At 58.6% G+C, this 13993-nt stretch overlaps 1 protein-coding gene across 5 annotated transcripts in view; it reads right to left on the bottom strand.

The window, feature by feature from the left end:
- Positions 1 to 233: 233 nt before the first annotated feature.
- Positions 234 to 13993, bottom strand: part of FAM53A (family with sequence similarity 53 member A) — a 31025-nt gene continuing 17265 nt past the window's right edge. For 4 of the 5 annotated variants that reach the window (XM_081303832.1, XM_081303830.1, XM_081303831.1 and 1 more), the window contains 4 exons: positions 11997 to 12051; positions 10371 to 11152; positions 761 to 1635; positions 242 to 682 (listed from right to left, as the gene is read on the bottom strand). In XM_081303832.1, the coding sequence (XP_081159958.1) occupies positions 1327 to 1635; positions 10371 to 11152; positions 11997 to 12051 (1146 nt within the window). In that variant the 3' untranslated portion in view covers positions 242 to 682; positions 761 to 1326. Of the gene's footprint in view, positions 683 to 760; positions 1636 to 10358; positions 11153 to 11996; positions 12052 to 13993 lie in introns of all 5 variants that reach the window. The other variant, XM_081303833.1, reaches the window with a different exon arrangement.

Below are 13993 nucleotides of genomic sequence, written 5' to 3' on the forward strand. Positions count from 1 at the left end.
TCCCAGGTGTGGGTACCATCTGGCAGAGGCACTGAGCAGCCCGAGTTACACCCTCCACACGGCCCTGGTCCCCAGGATGGGACAGGGCTCACCCGGCAGAGCAGTGGTTTTCAGGGGAGGGTCCCAGACCCCTGCCCTGACCTGGGGGCCCAGCAGTACCCACAATCAGCAGCCCTCATGACAACTCCCCCAGACAGTGACCCCCCATCTGTTCAGTTCCATGCGGCTCTATGCCCAAAGCTGTGGGGTCCAAACGCCAAGCCCAGTGGGGAGGACAAGAGCCAGGGGGCACAGTCCAGAGCCAAGCACAGGGGCCCTCCATTGGCCCAGCAGGCTCCCTGACCTGGGCCTCCTCACTAACAGTACTCAGCAGTGGCTGCTGTGGACACCAAGCCTGGGCAGCAGCCTCGGCTCCAAGAGTAATGTTCATCAATGCTAATGGACGGGAGACTGGGTACTGGGCAGTGAGAGCTGTGGCCCACCAGGGTGGCAGGTGACCACAGCCTGCTGTCGGCCCCCCTGCAGGGGCCAGGCACCCACAAAGCAGCTCCTACACCTGCACCTGCTCAGCTCTACGCTCTGAACCAGTGGGAGTGGCTCAGACGAGTGTGTCCGTCACCTCTACCAAATCTCCTTGGGGGGCAGGAATCAGGAAAATGTCCCCAGGGGGCCTCCTCCACTGCTGCAGACACCCTCTCAGGGGCAAACCTCAGATCAAGGCTGGCTTCACAAATTACAGGACAGACAGTGGGTCTGGTGCCTGCGGCCACCAGGCCCACACCACCACCCAGGAGAGGAAGAGGTCATGGGCACTTACAGAGCAAACGCCTTTTATTGAATTCACAGCTGGGTGCAAATGTGCCACCAGGACCGCCTTCCCATGGCCCCTTGAGACCCTGAGCGCAGAGACCTCTGGGCCACAGGAAGCCCCCCAGCAGTGCAGCAACCTGGCGGTCCAGGCTAGAGGCCAGCCAGCACCCAGTGACAAGCCCGGGCACAGGCCCATGCCCCAGGAGCTCTGCCCCAGAAGGACACAGACCACCAGCCCCAGGGTCTCCAGCAAGCAGACCACATGCCACGCTTCCCACGCTGGGCTCCTTACGAAAGGAAGGTCGCCCACACTGGGATCCACAGGCAGACTCGCATTTAATAGAACGCCCTTCTGAAAACTCATTTCAAAATAGAGAGCTCTCCCCGGGTTGCAAAAGCCATAAAAATGCAAAATACTTCTTTAGGAAAAATTGAATCAAAATTACACCTCATGTTCAAAATAGCACAAAACCTATTTCGGCCATCACCTCGCACACAGGCCCCGCCTGCCCAGATTCAGTTGTTCTCAATCTGTTCCAGGTCCAGGTCGCCACGGTCCAGGGGGAAGATGCCCTCCTCCCCAGCACTGTCCCAGTCACTGGGGTCCCCACTGCTCCCTCCCTCGCCTGTGCTGGCCACTGGCTCCCTGGAGGCCCAGGAGCTGATGGGGCAGGGCCCGGGAACCCTGGGGCTGGAGCCTGGCGTGCTGGTGCCCACGGGGGCCTGCGAGTCACACGGGGAGGACACGACCGTCTTCGCCTGGGCCTCATCCTCCTTGTCGTCCTCGCAGTCCAGGGAGCAAAGGCTCTTGGAATTTTTTAAAGTCTGCAACAGAAAAGGCACAGGCTGAAAGCACTCCCCGCAGGCCGTGTGCTGGTTCCAGGGATACAGCAGCATGGCTCCACCCACACCAGAGGCACAAAGCTTGTGGGTGCCTGGCACCTGACAAGCCTAGCCACCCAGGGGACTCGGCAAGGGCTGTATCGGGAGCCCTAGTCTTGTACCCAGCAGACAGACCAGCAGGGAGGGTTCCATGTGTCCGTCCAACAGCATCCCCCACCCAGGGCACACTCTGCTCTTCTGCTCCCTTCACCTCTCAGCCATCTGGGCCTCACCAAGACAAGTATGAACCCGTACAGGACCTGACCACTCACCTGGCTCACCACGGCTTGTCACCCAAGGCCCACCCACTTCCACCTGGTCTCCCACTTTCCTACTCTCCTTATGGTTGGTCATTCTTCAAATATGTCTGTGCAAATACTTCCCCTCTTAACATCTAAGACACACACATGAGGCCACCAACCACCCTGTCCCAAGTGGGTACCTCCCAGCCCTGTCCAGGTCCCCAGGCTGCCCAGGGCGGCAAAGCCTCAGCCCTCTGCTGAGAGGCTTTGACACCTGCTAGCACCACGGCAGCTGTCCTCCTCCTCACTGGGCCCTGCTCAATTCAACCTCCAATCTGCACCCCATAGTCCCTGGACCATCCCCATGCCAGCTAGGCTGTGTACTGGCCCCCAGCAACAGCCATGGACATTCCACCTCAAGACTGCACTATAAAAGCCATTTCTTAGCATAAACAGGACTTGGTCCCAGTACCATTTTCCAGCCTGCAGCTCAGTCCAGTGATGGCTCCCTGGACCCACTGACCACCTCGGCCTCCACTGCAGCTCCACCTACCCAGGTGTTGACTGCTCAGGATCAGACTCATGCTGGCTTCAGACATGTGTCATGTGGTTGGACACGGGGCACAGACCACATGGAAACACAGCCCTGGGCTGGAAGCAAAACTGGCACAGGACCTGACCAGCTCTACACAGCCCAGTGCCCTCCCCACACCTCGATTTTCTAGAGGCTCCGGCTGCTCACAGGACAGCATCTGCTTCTGGGTAGAAACTCCCCAGACCCACTGGGAGGTGAGGGTGAAGGGAGGTGAGCGCACCCTCCAGGGTGCTCCTGATGAGTCAGCACCTGCAGGGACCCACCCTGAGTCCAGCTCCCCCAGACCCAGCTCCCCCAGACCCAGCTCCCCCGGACACAGCTCCCCCAGACACGGCTCCCCGGACCCGGCTCCCCAGGACACAGCTCCCTCAGACCCAGCTCCCCCAGATACAGCTCCCCCAGACCCAGCTCCCCCAGACCCAGCTCCCCCGGACACAGCTCCTCAGCTCCTCTGGACCCAGCTCCCCCGGACCCAGCTCCCCCGGACCCAGCTCCCCCGGACCCAGCTCCCCCGGACCCAGCTCCCCAGGACACAGCTCCCTCAGACCCAGCTCCCCCAACACAGCTCCCCCGGACCCAGCTCCCCCAGACCCAGCTCCCCCGGACACAGCTCCTCAGCTCCTCTGGACCCAGCTCCCCGGACCCAGCTCCCCCGGACCCAGCTCCCCCGGACCCAGCTCCCCCAGACACAGCTCCCCCGGACCCAGCTCCCCCGGACCCAGCTCCCCCAGACACAGCTCCCCCGGACCCAGCTCCCCCAGACACAGCTCCCCCGGACCCAGCTCCCCCGGACCCAGCTCCCCCAGACACAGCTCCCCCAGACACAGCTCCCCCAGACACAGCTCCCCCGGACCCAGCTCCCCGGACCCAGCTCCCCCAGACACAGCTCCCCCGGACCCAGCTCCCCCGGACCCAGCTCCCCCAGACCCAGCTCCCTCAGACCCAGCTCCCCCGGACACAGCTCCCCCAGATACAGCTCCCCAGGACACAGCTCCCCCGGACCCAGCTCTCCCAGACACAGCTCCCCCAGACACAGCTCCCCCAGACCCAGCTCCCCCGGACACAGCTCCCCCGGACACAGCTCCCCAGGACACAGCTCCCCCAGATACAGCTCCCCAGGACACAGCTCCCCCGGACCCAGCTCCCCCGGACCCAGCTCCCCCGGACACAGCTCCCCCAGATACAGCTCCCCAGGACACAGCTCCCCCGGACCCAGCTCTCCCAGACACAGCTCCCCCAGACACAGCTCCCCCAGACCCAGCTCCCCCGGACACAGCTCCCCCAGATACAGCTCCCCAGGACACAGCTCCCCCGGACCCAGCTCCCCCAGACACAGCTCCCCCAGACCCAGCTCCCCCGGACACAGCTCCCCCAGATACAGCTCCCCCAACACAGCTCCCCCAGACCCAGCTCCCCCGGACACAGCTCCCCCGGACACAGCACCTAGAAGGATGCTTCCCAAGACACAGCGCCCCGTTTCCTGCTCTCGTCGCTCAACTATGAAAAGTGAGCATCTGAGGAGTTACACCCCAGAGAACCAAGTCCTCAAAGACAAACGCAGCCACGGTTGGGCACAAACAAGGGTGCATCACTACTTTTTCTCAAACCACGGTGAGCTGGACCCCGTGCCACCCCACACGCAACCTCCACTGGCCGGAGCGCTTGTCCTGTCTCCCCCCGGCCCTATTGGTCAGTGGGGCCACACTGCTTGCTGCGCCAGCTTACAGGGACACTGCATTTCAGCCCTCAGTACAGAGGCCAACCTGCTGGACTTGTGCATAAATCTGACAGACACACAGGAACCACTGCGGGGTCCTGTCACCTCTGTGACCCCAGCTGTGCAGCTAAGGCAGGAAACCAGCAGCTCTGAGGACCTCCAGGTGTAGACAGGACAGGACGGCTGCTCCAGGAGACAGGAACCTCACGCAGGGCTGGGCCGCAGAGAGGACACTGAGGTTCCCGGGGAGACCACTGCACTGACACCGTCTGCACACCTGGACTCGTCCCCAGGGCTGTCCTCCACTTCCAAGCAGAGAAGCCTGACAGAGGCGTGGAAAAGCAAAGGCCAGATTCGGGTTCTAAGCAGCGCTGTCTCCAGAGCGCCTTTGGCCCTGGGCATGACACAGCATGTGGGGACAGACTTGACTCCTGAGGCAGGCTGGCATGTGGTTAAGACTGTAGCACCATCATCAGGTGAGCTGGGGAAGAAAGGGCGGCCTCCTAACACCATCCCAAGATCACTTCCACACGTGTCCAGGCTGGGCTCACCACATCTGCACTGACCCACCTGCAGAAGCCCCAGCTTTGGCCAAACTAAGAAGTCCAGGTTCACATTTTTGGGAAAGTACTAGCCCTGCCCACCATCCAAGGCTACTCAGGACCAATGCTAACTGTCCACAGGCCCAGCAGCCCCTCTGCAGGCCAGGGCTCTAGCCAGGGCCTAGCCCAGAAGAGTAAGCCACGGTGTGGCCAGGAAACAGCAAAGACATTGGGCAAATGCACAAGAGCCTCCCTCCATGGCCAAGAAGAGAAAGGCCAGGCTGGTCCAGGCCAGGGGCCTGCAGGCCTGCGCACATCCACACCAAGGGCCACGGTAGACACGGTCAGACAGGTGTGTCCACAGGCCTGTGTGTGAGCACGCCACGTGTATGTGATGAGGAAGCAGGTGTGGGAAGCACATGGATCCCTGGTCCCTGCCACCTCCGCTGGCACCTGCCCCAGCCTTGCCTGAGAGGAGCTGCACTCTCAGGAGTTTCTGGTAGAGGGTGGGGGCTGGGTGAGCACCTGCACCCCACATGCAGGCCTCTCCAGGCAGGGACTCCCGGGCCTCTCTGGGGACTTGAGCCTGAGGAGACTCCAGCCTACCTGATGCCACAGGAAGCCCAAGGCTGAGGGCCGCACCCCATGCATCTCTGAGAGCAAACCCAAAGAGGGAGCAGGAGGTATGGCGGCCAGCAAAGACAGCCTGCCCAGCAACACACAGGGTGTTGCAGAGACAAGATGCCCATCACTCAACAGAAAGAAAGATGGGAGAGAGAAGCAGGACACCAGTGACCTGAGCCCAGGCCGCAGGGAGGGACAGCACCCACTCCTCACAGCAAGTCAGGGCTGGAGGAAGGAGTCGGATGAAGACAGGGATCGAGGTCCTCAGAAGCACAAGACAGTAGCTAGGGTGGACACCAGGATGGGGCCACATGCCCCTGCCATGGCACTGGAGAGGCAGGAGAGCCAGGCCACAGCACTGCCGCAGGAGGCCTGCGGCAAGGATGGCGGGAAGCAGGCAGCTTCTCACCCTACTTCTGCTGCTGACCATGCCCGCAGGTACCCTGCACCCAGCAGGTGGAGGGGCAGGCATGCAGGACTCTGCACCCAGGACAACCAGGCTGGCCGGGAGTGCTGCAGACAGGTCCCTCCAGCACAGGGCCTTGGCCACAACCCTCACAACAGCACACACCTCACTACTGACAGCATCAGGAGGAGAATTCACAAAGGTCAAGAGGGATCTGACCATGACATCACCCAAAAATGAGACCCTAATTAAAACAGACCCTTTATCACAAAGATACAACTTACATAAAAAAATAAGTAGAAAATCCTAAAAGATGTGTAACCATTAAAGAAACAGAGCAGCAGCAGGTGCCCCAGGCCCAGATCAAACTCATGGGCGAGGCTTCGACTTAATCAGGAAATGTAGGCAAAGCGTCCTCAGGGCACTGCTCAGAAGGGCCACAGGCCCAGGCCAGGAGAGACTTCTGACCACCTGTGCAACCAGAGCAGAGAGCCCCGGGAGACTGCTAGCACTTGACAGACAGAAGGCAGGGACGCAGGTCCAGAGGCCTGTGGGAGGCTGGCCCCAGGAAAACAGGCTTGGTACCAGGACCCACAGTCACACCCAGAGGCCACAGGAAGCCGCATACAGCTGTGGACGATGTGAAGGGAAGGGCAGGGCTGCCCCAGGAGCACAGCCCACTGGGAGTAACCCAGCAGCCTCAGGGAGGCGGGGGGGGGGGGGGGGGGGGACAGGCTCTCAGGTGCAGCCGGACATGCTGGTCCCCTCCCCATGTGGGCTGCCACTCCACAGGGCAAAGGAGCTGCACTGCATGGCCCTGCACAAGCCGCAGACTGACCACACACCTACAAGGTCTGCAGAGCAGGTTCAATGTCCTCACTCTGAAACATAAAGATCGAGCACACATTCTGAAGTGGCTGACAGCAGGTGGAGGGGAGGAGGCTTAGAGGACAGTCAGCTGACAGGGACACACAGAGGACAAGGTCAAGGGAAACGGTGGGGTCAGTTTTGATCAAGGACAGCTCACAAACAAGCGAGCTGCGCAGCTTGGGAGGCTCAGGCAGGAGACAGCTATCTGAGAACAGCTGTCGACCCACAGAGCCCCCATAGCAACACAGAAAAGGGCTGGGAAGTGATATTGGCCAAATTATATATAAATATGTACCTGTTTATTTTTTGGTTTTGGGGGGTTTTTTGGTACCAAGGATTCAACCCAGGGGCACTTAACCACTGAGTCACATCCCCATTCCTTTTTATATTTTATTTTGAGCAGGGTCTTGCTAAGTTGCTCAGAAACTCATTAAGTTGCTAAAGCTGGCTTTGAACTTATGATCTTCCTGCCTTGGCCTCCTGAGCTGCTAGGGTTACAGGCATGTGCCACCACGCCCAGCCAAATTGTATTATTTTCATATGTGCATTTATGAATATGTAACAACTAACTATTATGTAGAAAGATAAGGCACCAGTTAAAAAAAAAAAAAAAAAAAGCAAATTTTTTTTTAACATTTAAAAAAAGGGTTCACGGGTAAAGCACTTGTCTAGTATGTGTGAGGCTTCAGGTTTAGTAACCAACACCTCAAAAAAATTTTTTTAAAAAGTAGGTGTGGAGCTGGGGCTATAGCTCAGTGGCAGAACACTCACCTAGCATGGGTGAGGCACTGAGTTTTAGTCTCAGCACTACATAAAAATAAACAAATAAAAGTATTGTGTCCAGGGCTGGGGATGTGGCTCAAGCAGTAGCGCGCTCGCCTGGCATGCGTGCGGCCCGGGTTCGATCCTCAGCACCACATACCAACAAAGATGTTGTGTCCGCCGAGAACTAAAATAAATAAATAAATATTAAAAAAAAAAAAAAAAGTATTGTGTCCATCTACAACCAAAAAAAAAAAAAAAAAAACAGGCAGACAAGAGGGAGACTGGAAGAGCAATACTTGGGCTGAGGTCCACGGGTCCGGGTTTGCAGAAGCAGCAAGAAAACATCACTGCCTCCTTGGGACTTGGTCCCTGGTGATCTGAGCATGACCCTCGTGGTGCAAAGAGAAGAGCTGCTCTTTTCACTAAAAATGAGGGCCAGGTGGCAGTGGTATCTGTGAACACTTTCACAGATAACGTGAAGGAAATGGCGCTTCACACGCTGCATGCCATCACACGGCATTGCACACAGCAGACCTCAACGACCGACGTGGCCTGCGTCCCGGAGGGGCACAGCATGGCAGGGGCCCTGCTGCTTCACTTCATTAAGAAAGTGACTGAAGGGGCTGGGGCTAGGCTCGGTGGCAGAGATCTCATCGAGTATGGATGGGTCTGATCCTGAGCAAATAAAGGTATTGTGTCCACCTACAACTAAAAAAAAATAAAATAAAAAAAGTGATTCAAGAAAGTGCAGCAAGTTGTCACCCACCAACCCTGGGGTGGGGACACAGAAAGGCCCATCACAATCCTAAGGTGGGAACACAAAAGTCTACTATTATGTTTTTTAATAATTTGAGATGCCAATTTTTATTGTAATTGGGAAAGATGGTCAGTAAGATTCAGAGAATGGAAACTGACCATTTTGCACTACACAGAAATCCCACCTGCACCTCCTACCACTTTGCTCACTGCCCACTGCATCTACACTAGCTGAGAAAGTGCATTTGATCTCTGTCACACACAGCGCTTGGGGACACATCCCTGATGAGCAGAGATGTGGAGTTTCCACACTAATAAGCAAGGCTAATAAGCAGCTGCCACAGACACCAGGGTCTATGGTGTCTAAAGTACCGAAATCTCTCAGCTTTCCAGAGCATGAAAGCCACAGCGAGGTGTGCAGAGCACAGCCCCACCCTCACACCTGAGGCACCTGGCCAGCCAGCCTTGCCTCTGGCCACGCCCTGCCCTGTGGGGCACCCCACTGTCCCACATCTATGGACACTCTGACCCAGCACCACCCTTGGTCATGCCCGCCTTCTCTCTCTCCCAACGGGTGCGGAGTGTCTATGGTATCTCCAGAACGTGACTGTCGCCTGGCCATCAACATGTCCCTGGCATGAGCTATGTCCACCCTGAAGGCACCCAGCCAATGGCTCCCCACTGGCAGCCCCTCCTCTGCCGTCCTCCTTCTACCCACAAGCCATGCCCACGGGCACCCTGGCTGGTGGGGACAGTGCTGTGGGCCTGGAGCTCCTCCGGCTGTCCACAGGCGCCCCACCTGGCTCTCTGCAAAGTGAGTCTGGGTCTGACCCCCATCACCACCAGGAAGAGCCTTGCAGAGAACTGGCCGATCAAGTGGGCCTGGTCCAGAGCAGGCACATGGCAGGGCCCCATGGCGTCCCACACGGGACACCAGCCAGTAGGCCAAGAGCCTGAGGCCACTGTCCTGACTGTGCTCAGGACTCGGCAGACTGCACTCCAGCAGCTGCTTCCAGGACACCCTGGGCACTGCCCACCAACTGCCCACCACGTGCAGGGCCCAGACTTACCCACAGCAAGGCCCCACAGCAGCAGGAGCCAATGGCCTGAGGCCCTGGGATGGGCTGGGCAGTAGGCAGTCAGGGAACAGCCAGGGCCACGGGTCACTTAATGAGGAGGCAGACACACCCTGCCACCCCACCTTCCGCCTTGTGCAGCCCCAGGACCCCACACAGCCAACCAGCTGTAAGCAGGGCCCATCCAGGTCTAGCCTCCTTCCACCTGAGGCAGGGAGACGGACATGCCTCCCAGCACACACCAGAGGCCCCTCTCAGTCCTCCCCTTCTGGACTGCGCCACAGGCAACGGCTGTGGGCATCGCCAAAGGTCAGGGTGCTGGCACCCACTGTAAGGATCTCCAGGCTGCGCCAGGTTTTCTTCCAGACCACAACACAAAAATGGCTCCCTCTAAATGGACTTTCCCAGGGCTGGAGCTGTGGCTCAATAGCAGAGCTCTAGCCTAGCATGTGTGAGGCACTGCGTTCTATCCTCAGCACCTCGTAAGAATAAATAAATAAAATAAAGTCATTCTGTCTATCTACAACTACAAAAAATATTAAAAAAAAAAAAAAGGACTTTCCCAAGAGGTGGCAGGGACATCAGGGTCACGTGTGGGTGCTACCTGCCAGCTGCTACTAGACTGAGTCACCTACAGCCAGGCCAGTGGCCCCATCTCCCACTGACTCCCATGGGCCAAGGGGCCCAGGGTTTGGAGCAGCTCCCCAAGCTCTGCTGGGGTCCCGGGCTCACTTCCCGGGTGATTGCCACCCTTGAAGATGCAGCAGGGTCCCCAGCAGACAGCCCACTGGGCTGGAGAGGCACATGCACTCCTCCCGGCTTCCTCTGTCCCCAGGGCCAGTGTGCAGGCTCTGCCCCAGTGTGACTACAGGTGCTCTGAAGCAGAGACAGGGCCACCATCACTCACAGTGGGACTCCACTCCATGGGGGCTATGCTCCCTGCCCAGGTCATCCCACACAGCACACCGACTCAGAATGAGGTGCACTGAACCTTGCACAAGGCTCCTTGCCCCTTGCAGAACCCCCGGGCACACCCCATCAGGGCCTAGGTTTCCTGAGCACCCAGGACTCACGGTGAAGCTCACCCGTGTCATTTTTAGTAAGTCCAAGGACGGGCGCGTCCACCTGGCATCCTCCTCACGCCTCCGTTTGCGCCGGCTCCTCCTCCCACTGAGCACGCATGGCTGTGAGCGGCACCGCAGCAGGCCATGGCGCCGGCCCAGCTCGGGTGTGGATGTGGGGGTGCTGCTGGCTGAAGGCAGGCGGGTCCCCGCCTCTGCGAGGTGCTCCTGTGAGAGGGACAGGCGGCGCCTTGAGGAGAGCGGGCAGGGCCCTGTGGGACGCCAGGGCAGGCCCGAGCCAGAGGAGCTGCCTTCACTGCTGTCCACGAAGCCGCTACTGGCTGAAGCTGGCCGGGGCACCAGAGGCGAGATGGGGCCGGCAGGCGATGTGGGGCTCCTGGGCAGGCCTGCGCCAGTGCTCCGCTGCAGGGCGGAGCTGCCGGGGCCACAACGCTGCAGCGTGGCACTCCCGCCACTGTTGCACCGCCTCTTGGAGACTGGCGTCCAGACCTTGGAGCCGCCAGGACGCCATGGGGACGGGCAGCGTGCCAGCTCCTCGGGCTCGGATAGAGATCGGCAGTGTCGCTTGGTCGGTGGTGCCGCGGGTGGCCCTGTGTTCTCACAGAGGTTCAGAGCACTGCCCACCCCCGGGCCTGTGCAGGAGCAGGGAGACTCCGGCCTCCACTGAAGACCCTCAGTGTGCGCCACGCCACAGGGGCCTGGGAGGAAGGGGCACACAGGCCCCGCAGCCGCCTGGCTCCCAGCAGGTTGTCCTGTGTGAAAAGCCTTCCAGGGGCTCTCGTCCACTGAAGAGACACAAAGGGCGGAGGAGAGACAGTGAGCAGGGGCTGGGGTCCCCAGCAATCCGGACACAGGCCAAGAGCCTGCCCCAGTTCTGCTCTGAGGGATGCAGCCACAGCAGAGGGACAAAAGGTGACACAAGGTGAGTACGTGTTAGAGCAGAAGCCACCAGCCACACGGGCAAGGCTGGCCCACTTGTGCTGACCACGGGCTCCGGGATAGTCTCCCTCCCTAAAGGCCAGCTGTGGGGCTAACTCACTCTGAGGAGACCACCTGGTCTCAGGAGGCCCTCAGAGCACCCCTGGGGGCAAGCCCAGCTCTGTGCACGCCCTGCGCCACCGAGCTGTCTCCCTCTGTCCCTGCCAGCCTCACAGGCTGGGACCCCACAGAGCCACTTCTTAGAAACAGCCCCCAAGCTCAGAGGTCGCCTCCATGGCTGAAGGGCAAGCCTAGGAAGACACAGGCACCCCCCTGCATAGCCGTCCCCAATGACACAGCTACACAGTGCACACCAGGGCAGATCGCAGTGACAGCCACAGCAACACCTGATTCACTCGCTCCTTCTCTAGGGGCCAAAGGATGCCATGGGGCAGCCTGGTACCTCCCAGGAAGGGCCAGACAGTCCCCTGACCCCCACCCACATTGCTGCCTGCAGAGAAGGCAGAGCCCTCGCTGAGCCCTGACCCTGGCCCATCCTCACAGACCATGCATGATCACTGGCCCAGCAGGGAAGACAGCAGCCAGCGACCTTCCCGGCCCACACAGAGGACACAGAGGATCCCCTGGGCCTGGCTCTAAGACTCCCCTGGGTCCCACCCTACTCCCTGTCAAGGATTCTGAGACACTTACCACTGACCTCCAAAGGGAACAAATGGCCACTTTTGTTCAGTTGCTCAGCAGAATACTAAAAGTGATAAGAGAGAAGTTTCAGCACTGAGACTTACATATGAAAATTCAGAAAAAAGAAATTCTCCTGGCTGGCATGGTGGTGCACACCTGTAATCCCAGTGGCTCAGGAGGCTGAGGAAGGAGGGTCTCAAGTTCAAAGCCAGCCTCAGCAACTTAGCCAGTCCCTAAAGCAACTTAGGAAGACCCTATCTCTAAATAAAATGTAAAGAAGGGCTGAGGAGGTGGCTCAGTGGTTAAGTGCCCCTGAGTTCAATCCCCTGTACCAAAAAGAAATACTCTAATGCATTCATCACTGCAAAAAATCCTACTTCTCCCTAACACTTTATTTTGGGGGTAAGGGTGATTAAAATGAAAAGCACTGGCTTCCAAATACACTTCTAAGAGACTCTGTGAGCATGTGTATGTGAATCCAGTGCTGGGGTGGAACCCAGGGCCCATGTATGTAAGGTAAGTGCTCCTCTGCTAAGCTACACCCCAGCCCTTTTTTATTTTTTTATTTTGAGAGAGGATCTTGCTAAGTTGCTGAGGCTGGCCTCAAACTTTCTACCCTCCTACTTCAGCCTGTGAGGAGCTAGGATTACAGGTGTGCACCACCACATCCAGCATTATTGAAAGTTTTTTTAAGCCAGGTATGGTGGCGTACACCTGTAATTCCAGCAGCTCAGGAGGCTAAGGCAGGAGCCTGATCACAGGTTTGAGACCAGCTTCAGCAACTTAGCAAGGCCCTGTCTCAAAATTTTGAAAAATATAAAAGGTTGGGGCATAGCTCAGTGACAGAGCACCCAGGATTCAATCCCCAGCACCAAGAACTTGCCAACCTGAGCTAGATGAATGGGCAGTTTCACTCTGAGCCTCAGAAACACCTCCTGTCACTGAGCCTGAAGCACCGGCTGCCTCTCCTCTGGCAGCTTGGGCTGCGTCTATGCTCCAATCATTGCGCCTTCCTCTTCAGCAAGGAGCCCCAGAGCCAGGCTACAGAGGGTGCAGAGCCTCCCACTCCCTCAGGGAGGCAGCTCTAGAGGCCAGCACAAAGATGCCATGGCGATGCCATGGCAAATGCCTTTCCCGTCACTGCACCCCATGATGTAGCAGGGACAGCATGGCTGCTGCACAGAAAAGGCACTAACGGTTGGTTCTGAAACCAAGAAAAAGACACCCATGGATAGCAGCTGCCCACATGCACAGCTGTGGGGGCTGGCATGGGCACAGGCACTAGTGACCTTCAGGTTCAGAAGCGGAGAAGCAACAGTTCTGCAGACCACCTGACACTGACAGCGCACACCTGAAGGCTCCCAGGTCCTGGTGCAAACCAGCACAGCTGTGATACCGCCCAGGCCGGGGGCTCACTCTCCCAGCCCCTTCCACATGGCTGCAACCTCGTCTGTAGCTGGCAGTGCCTCATGGCCAGTGGCCCTTCCCCCCATCCCAGCACTCCCCCACAGTGAGTACAGGACAGCACACAGAGCTCACCCTCCCAGGTCTGCATCCCCAGTGTATAAGGAAGTGACCCCCAATCCACAGACTTGCAAGACAGGGCTCCCTCAGCCAGCTCGAATGGCTGCCACCGTGGCTGAGGACCGCAGGCCTGCACCTCCCAAGTGACCAACACACATGCGGGGCAGCACATGCTTCCAGCAGGTCCCCACACATACAGGCTGCATGGGATGTGAGCTGAACTGGTAACCTCCACATCCACCCAGGCCAGTGGCATGATGGGACTTCCCAGAGCCCCATGTCCCTCCCCAGCACCAACCATAGCCAGCCACAGCCACTCTATGCCAGTCTGAATGGTGACCCAGGCCAGCTGCATTCTCTGCTTCCATCTGGCCTCCCAGCCCTCCCCTCCCACTGCTCCAGGGCAGCTAGTCTGACCCGAGTCCACAGTTTCCTACTACCACCAGTTTGTCAGCCAGCAAGGATCTCCCCGAGACCTGCAC

The sequence above is a fragment of the Spermophilus citellus genome, assembly GCF_964194105.1.
Source record: "Spermophilus citellus genome assembly, chromosome: 8".
NCBI lineage: Eukaryota > Metazoa > Chordata > Mammalia > Rodentia > Sciuridae > Spermophilus > Spermophilus citellus.